Raw genomic sequence first — 8,012 nt, 5'->3', positions numbered from 1 at the left:
TACCAAGCTCATTGATCCTCTTTTGCCAAGCTCACCACTCCTGAATCTGGACAAATTAAACATGGTAAAGATTTCCTATGCCAGTTGAGGGACATTCTCTAGAAATCCAGAAAGCTTTTCTTCAGCTCCAAGACCAAGAAATGAGAGACAGGAAGAAAGGACAGGGGTGAGGGAGGGAGGGAGAGAGAGTTGGTAAGAGAGAGGGAATAAATCATGTAAGATCCATATTTCCAAGCCTGAAAGGACCGAACAATTCAACTAACATATATTAATCTTTATTCTGTAACAGAGACATAAATAATTTTATGAATTCATATGACCTGTACAAAAGACAAAATAAGATATTGTACTAAGTTCAGATATGGAATATTTGGATTCACTATTAGCTGAACAGATAAATCTAAGCAATTTTAGGAGTTAAGGCAAAACCAGATGATACTTCAAACACAACAGAAGGTTTGAAAAATAGGTATAATTAAAAACAAGGGCATCCCATCTCCAGTTAATAAAGTAGTCATGTCTAAGGAAACAAAAATCCCTTAGGTTTTTAATAAAGTGGCTATTATCAATCATGTTAATTAAAATGAGCAATAAACTATAAGATTTCCCGTGGAGGAGAGCTGTTTTGCGTAGGTTTGAGGATTGAGCACTGAAGAATTCAGATATGCAACTTTTTCTGTGCTAGAATTATGATCTATTCTTCCTATTAGAAAATATAATTTGGAAAATATGACTCTTTCACATATATAATTAAAATACAACTATGAAGCATTCTTTTTTTTTTTAAGGGAAGTCGTGTGGGTGATCTCATAGAGTAAATTTGAGGGCAAGCCATTACCCTATTTGTTGAGAAGACACAAAGTCATAAATTACCTTAAGAGAACTGAACAAACTAATCCCAAAGGAATAAAAGCAAGTGTAACCAGTATCTGGACACAGCACACGTTTCTTTGGCAGGATCACACGATTGGTTGATTGAAGTCAGAATTCCACGTATAGAGCTCTCTGATTCTCAGACCCGGTTGCCGGTCTTTGAAAACTAAATAAATAAAATGCCACATCTGCAACAAATTCAGTGATTCCAGAAAAGTAAATTCAGGATAAACCTTGCAGACAGCTTTGAATTGTTACACTTAAGCATAGATGGGTATCAACTGTTTTGAGTCCCGATCTGAGTTACACGGAAACACACACAAAAATAATCTGTGGAGCTCGGTACTGGTTCCGACAGGCCCAGCATCCTTACAGAGAATACGCATTCGCCCACAAGAACCAGTGAAAGACAGCAGTCCGGGGAAGCGGAAGCGATCCTCAGGAAGTCAGGCGTGGCCGCCCCTCCCGGGGAGCATCGCGGCCCGGGCCCTACAGGGGGAACACCAGGAAGCCCGAGAACGTGGAGTACTGCCAGCCCCCGAGCAGGTTCCCCTTCTCCAGCTTTAGGTAAACCTTATCCTCCTTATCCAGGTAGAGCAGGACCCCGTTCGTGGCGGCCTCGCGGGTCACGTCTTTATCCCCGGCGAAGGCAGATATGACTGGCTTTCCGTTCAACATCAGGTTAACCTATAAGGAACAAAACAAAACAAGACACCGAAGAGCTCTCGCTTGCGTCAAATGGATGAATGGAAGGGAAACAGATTCGCGGTTACAGAGAACCAGCCAGGGATACCAGTGAGGGGAGGGAAGGGGACGGGAAGAAGGGGCAGGGGGTTAGGAGGCAACGCTGACTACGAAGCAAACGGATAGGCCCCCAGGCTACGTGTGTACAGCACAGGGAGACAACGGATAGGCCCCCAGGCTACGTGTGTACAGCACAGGGAGACGCAGCCGTCACTGTACCGTCGCCTCAGGTGGGGCGTAATCTACAAAAGTACTGAATTGCTATGTTCACCTGAAACGAACAATACTGCGAATCGACTCTTCTGCAATAGAAAGAAAGAAACAAGGAAAAGAAGGGAGGGGGCAGTGGGAGGGAAGGAAGGAAGAAAGCAAGCATCTTTCTACAAAACATCTACAAGGGTCAGGGCGGATAAAGTCTAAGATGATCAGCCTGGTAAAGTATCTGATGTCCAGTAAACACATCTCTTTCCTTTCAAATTAGCTAACTGTGGTGGCTAGGCTTCGTATGATCTTACTGAGCTGATCTTTTTAACTTGAAAAAAATTAATTTCTCCCACAAAAATTTCCTTAAATACTCACAGAAGATCCCCATCCATAGAGAAAAATCTAGCCATGTGAAACTTGACTCCCCTTCAGGACATAAGTTAGGCCTACTACTTTATTTCTCTCTCATATTCAACAGTAAGTTTTTGGTAAGGACACATGCCTGTGGCTTCCCAGTACATTAATAAAAATAACCCCATGCCCTTTGCTCAGAGAAACTCGGGGACCGCAAGGCTCTACTAATATCTCTGCAGGTTTACTGTACAGCTGAGACATGCATATGCTAAATAAACATCAGCTGAAATTATAGAATATGACTGTCCACTGTGATTTCTTGTGTTTTCCCTGATAAGAAATGTGCATTAAAAATAATAATCACTACTACCACTGAATATTTTAATGACGGATAATTAGCAACAAATCAAATCAAATTTGTTACCTTCCCTCCATAGTAAAATTTTGATTATACTGTGTCAAATATTATCTAAATTTCTAAATATTGGAGTTTGGGAAGAGCTTTTCCATTGGAGTAAATTTGTTTACTAGATATTCATTCCTTTTATGTCAAAAATTAATATTGAATAAATTAAGTATGAGGCTGATCAATTTATCCATTCACTTGTAGATGTGTAATCTAACATTCATCTGGACACAATGTGACTCAGTGGTAAAGAATCTGCCTGCAGTGCAGGAGACATGGGTTCGATCCCTGGGTCGGGAAGATCCCCTGGAGAAGGAAACGGCAACCCACTCCAGTATTCTTGCCTGGACAATCCCATGGACAGAGGAGCCTGGTAGGCTATTAGTCCATGGGGTCATAAGAGTTCATACATAACTTAGCAACTAAACCACCACCACCAATATACAATACATACAATGAACAGATGATTTAAAAAGTATCTTAGAATTCCACAGACACGTACTGGTATTACTGAGTGTCCGCACATTTGAATATTATAGGAATTAGAGCCATCATTGTCCTTGAGTGTGAGTTCAAGCCTGTTCCTTAGAAAGCACAGCACAAAATATATTAACTGTGGAACTGCAATTGGTAAGAAGTCACTAATTTTAGAGTAGCTGAGGATAAACTACCTAGAAGATAAGCATAGCATATCCTTTCTTTAAAAGTATATTGAATAATTGTTCCTTCAGCAATTTATTCTTGCTCTTAGTTGTTAAATGCAGTTCATGATTTTTAACAATGACAGCAAATTTGTTTTTTTTATTTAGTAGGTGCTTGTGAAACTCTGATAGTCTTACTATTTTTGTTGTTGTTGTTGTTAAAAATTCAGGTAATTTTTGCATATGCATTAAAAGCAGCCAAAGTCTTATAAAGAGATTTGTGCCACTGAATTTTTACTATTTCCTTCTTTCCTTCCTAATTTCTTTCTTAACAAAGAAAAGTAGCTTTAAAAACTATGCTTTTTAAGTGACTGGTTGTTATTAAGGTAATAAGTTTAATTGTGTATTTTTCTATATGCTTCTTGTCACATATTTTTCTATATGCTTCTATGCTTCATAGAAGCCGTTCTTGGAAATTACGTTTTAAAAATAAACTACTATGAAGATGGCTATTTTTACAATGAAAACACATAAATACTTAAATACATAGCCCACTATAGATAAACACTGTCATTTCAGGGTAGAGAGGGGGCAGGTCAAAAGACATACCTGTATTGTTTGGCTCTGGTATACTTTAATTACGTGAAAACTGAAACTGTAAATTCCTTTTCTGGGTGCTACAAAGACAGACTCCAGGGTGAAAAAATTACCCACGTTTACTAGAATCTACAAATAAAAAGAATAAACACAGTCAACTATTACAATACTCTCTGTAAGTAAAATCAGTGTTCTTCCTTCCCCTTTCTTTTCCTTCCTATTTTCTTTCTTTACAAAGAAAACTAACTTTAAAAAACCACAGAAAATAAAACATGGAGTTCTATTCCCCTTTTCCTTTAGTGACTTGGAAAACGGATTTGAATGTTGGAAGGTTCCTCGTCTTTTTAACGTTAGACAAAAAAAAAAAAAATAATAAAGTCAGAGCTTTGTATTCATGCCTTGATTTCCAGCAAGGCCGGCTGGCTCTGAACATGTGGGGCTTATAAACACTGGCTCTACCTTCAGAGTCAGAAAAAGGCATCAGCCCCACTTCTACACGCCCACCCTCTGGAGCCTTGCATGTCCAGGGGTGGCTTTCTGGGCCAGCCAATCGCGTCTGCGGCTCTCTGCAGGCCCTCCTGGACAGAGGTATGGACGCTCCCTCCACTGGGCGGCATGATCCATGACACCGAACAGTTGGTGCCGGAGTAAGGCAAACGCCCGGCCCTCCTCTGAGCCCCTGCCAAGCCTCAGCTCAGATCCACAGCCATGCGTTCCCCTCCTATGCCACCCAGGTCTTAACTATAACTATTTGGCCATGACTCAGCCTTTGCAGGCTGCCAGGGAGTAGAGACTGTGAAACAGGTGGCATTCTCTGTTCCCTCCAGGGTTAGTCAGTGTCTGTCCCCTGATCAATTGCCTGCCGTTTGTTTAAAAGTTCAAGGGACAAAAAGGAAGAGTGAAATCAAGTGCTGGTTCCCAAGAAAACAACAGTGCATTCTGTATTCCAAGATGTTCAGCTTAGTTCTACTGATAATGAAATTAGCTCTGCATTTCAATAGAAGACCTAAGAGTGAGAGAGAGTGTGTGTGTGTGTGTGTGCATATTGGGGATGGGGGTAGCAGGCAGGATACAACTAAGGTTTCTTCCATTTCTCTCCAAGAAATAAATCTAGAAGCGGCATTCAGAAAAATCAGATGTCCTTACAACAGTACACTTTCCCCATATCAATGGCAATCTGCTACTATTTCTTTTAAACACTACATTCAGGCTAACATGAAGCCCTGTGCATAATTCCCTAGACATACTATTACCTGTGAGCAACGCTTCGGAATATAGTGCCGGTCAGGTAGATGTACCAGGCTCAACACCCGACTTAAAATGCGTGTGTGTATCATTTTATTCTGAGATTAGTCCTTTCTCCAAGTAAGCATCAGATTTCTTCTTCTTACCCCTATTATCGATAGTCTTTCAGCAACAAATTACCAGCTATGCAATACTTACCAACAGAGGTTTTACAAAGATTTGTTTAAGCACATTTAAAATAATTTGAGATACTTAGCAGGGACTCCCTGTATCAGACACAAGTAGCATAATTCATTAGCAATAATGGAGCTAGCTGATTAGTGTTGACTACACATAAGGCTGAATGTTGACTGTACATTGTAATTAGAGCACCCAGACACCTCGAGATTTATTACCAAATGTGTCTTATTGTCTCTAAGATGCAGGAGCACCCAGAACAGGAGAGCAAACCCTTCTCTTCTAAATGACAGAAAGGTCACTGAACACAATGCAATGTACAGAGGACGGTGCAGTGTCCACAGCATCTAATTAATGCACTGAAATACAGACCAGGGGTCGTGCTAGACTTTGTTTCCATCAAGATGAAAAACACTGCACCAAAACCCAAAGGGGTTGCTAATGCTTTTAAAATGATGGCTATTCGATAGGAAGCCCCAGACAGGCATTCTCTGCCTTTGACCAGCTGGAGAGTACATTACTTGGTAACAATTAAGTAAGGAAGAGAAATGTCACCTCATCGCTCCCGGCACATCCTACAGCACCACTTAGCCCTTGCTCGTGCCCATGTGGCATGCCACTGTGAACCACACACACGACTTTGGAATTTAAAAGACTCCGGGTGCGGCAGAGGTCGAAATGATCAGCCTGAAGTCTGTTTTCAGTTTCAGGACTCCTTCCTCAGCCGACATCCTGGAGTTTCTCAGCCGCTAGACCCCCGAGCTCCGATCGCCAAGACGAAGCTCCAGCGGCCACCAGTCGCTCCCAGTCCCCTGTCCTAGCCCCCAGCCCTCTCTCCCCGCGGGTCTCTGAAAAGGGCAGCGGGGGGGGATGGAGGAAGGCTCCCACAGGGGCTAGGCGCCGCTGCCCATTGCTTCTCTCCTCCTCTCAACTTTTCCAAGTAGCGGAGGAGGGCTTTCTGCTGCAGCCGCGCTTGGCACCAAACAGGGGGCGAGATCCGACCGGGGCCCCCGCTGCCACCTCCGCAGCCCCCTGCGGGGTCTGTGCAGAGTGTGGACTCCTCCCAGCCCAGCCCGCCCAGGGCTCCCTCTAGGGAGAAGCTTCTCCATCCGGGAGGAACACATCATCTGTTCAGCCCTGGAAAGAGTCCCCTGCTTGCCTTGGACGGCCTCCGCGGCCCCCGCAGGAGTGGAGGCCGGGCGCCAGGCTCGAGCCGAGAGACGGGCGAGCTGCAGGGACCAGGACCCGCCGGCTCCAGCAGACCTGTTGCTGCTCAACGTGTCTCGAGCTCTCCCTGCGGCTCTGAGCTGCCAGCCCCTCGCCCATCGCCCCAGCAGCTCTCCGGAGGCCAGGAGGGAGTGGGGGCGGGCTGGGCGGGGGAGACCTCAGAAGTTTCAGATCCCGACGCGCGGAGACGCCAGTGCCGACCCGGCTCCCTGCACCGCAATCAGAGTGGCTCGGCCCGAGCAGACGACCCGGGGCTCAGCCGCCTGCACGTCGCCCCTCCCGCCGCCCGAGCCCTGGCCTCCCGCGCGCCCGGGGCTCTGACCTGGTCGAAGTAAATGATGCGCGTCTTGTTGCTCATCTCGGACGGCTCGTGGTTGGTGCTGCGCACCGCCGAGAAGGCGACCTTGGAGTTGGCCGCCCGGACTGAGATCCCCAGGGGTGAGGAGGAGGACCCCTTGGAGTCCGTGGCCGGGTTCGAGTCGCACACCACGAGGCACTTGCCCTCCAGCACGATGGGCTCCGTGTCATTCTGCGCCCAGACGCGCAGCCCCGGCAAGGCGAGGGCCAGCAGCAGGGCCGGCAGCGCGGCCGGCGCCCGGCGCCCGGGGCCCATGGCGAGCGAGGCTGGGGGCCGCCGCAGCCGGCCGGCGCTCCCGCGTGCCCGCGTGGCCTCCTCCCCGGGACCCCGGCGCTGGGGACGGTGCGGGCGGCTAGATGCACCACGCGGCGGGGCCGGCGGCGGCGCGCACACCTCCGGCAGCTCCGTGGTTTGAAGTCAGAGTCCCTCCTCGCGCTGTCTCGCTGGCTCTGCTACCTTCGTCCTTTAAGGAGCTCATGCAGAACCCCCTCCCCCGCCCTCCTCCGCCCGAGATCAGCCCTGCCTGGGACCCCCTCACCCTCCCTTGTTCCCAGACATCTAAGTCGCCGAACCCTCCCGTTCACCCCTCAAAGAGGAAAATGATCAGAAATCCTCACCCCAAACCTAAGCTCCCCCAGGTGAAGCGCGCAGCAGGAAAAACCAAGGGGGCTCGGAGAAGCCCCGGGATGCTGGGGGCCGGTCGGGGCCAGGGTCGTCCCGGCTCGTCTCCGGCTGGCGGCGGGGACGGATTTACAGAAGCCGAAGGTGTTTCCCGGAGCGGGAAGAACGCGCGGCTGTGTTCATAACCAGGTCTCTAGCGACTCTCGATTTCGCTTGGTCAAAAAATTCCCCAGAGCGTGGCGTCTCTCGGAAGGCGGCAGGGCGGCAGCGGCTAGCCGGGTCCCCAGCACGGAGGCAAAAATCCGCGGGATCCGCCGCACGGCGCCGGGCTGCTGGCCCCGGAGCCCTAGCCCGCCGCCGCCGCGCGCCGCGAGCCCCCGCGCACAACTTTCCGTGTCCTCGCGCAGCCGGGGGGCGCGAGGCGGGCACACGCGCGCTATTTATAGGAGCGCACGCCGGCTGGGCTTGGCTCGGTGCTCAGCCTGCCGACCCCCCGGGAAGGGGAAGGCGGCCGAGGACCCTAGCTGAGCAGCTCCCGCCTGGCCTGGAACAGACCCCCGGCGCG

General features: G+C 48.4%; 1 protein-coding gene across 1 annotated transcript; it reads right to left on the bottom strand.

The window, feature by feature from the left end:
* Positions 1 to 253: 253 nt before the first annotated feature.
* On the bottom strand, positions 254 to 7,081 carry CBLN4 (cerebellin 4 precursor). The gene is made up of 3 exons (XM_040248953.1): positions 6,791 to 7,081; positions 3,832 to 3,948; positions 254 to 1,560 (listed from the first exon to the last, which is right to left on the bottom strand). Exons 1-3 carry the CDS (start codon positions 7,079 to 7,081, stop codon positions 1,363 to 1,365), a joined length of 606 nt encoding a protein of 201 aa, XP_040104887.1. The 3' UTR covers positions 254 to 1,362.
* Between the last annotated feature and the right edge of the window lie 931 nt (positions 7,082 to 8,012).

This window comes from Oryx dammah, unplaced genomic scaffold, assembly GCF_014754425.2.
Source record: "Oryx dammah isolate SB20612 unplaced genomic scaffold, SCBI_Odam_1.1 HiC_scaffold_10, whole genome shotgun sequence".
Taxonomy (NCBI): domain Eukaryota; kingdom Metazoa; phylum Chordata; class Mammalia; order Artiodactyla; family Bovidae; genus Oryx; species Oryx dammah.
This window is presented reverse-complemented; position numbering and strand designations above follow the sequence as displayed.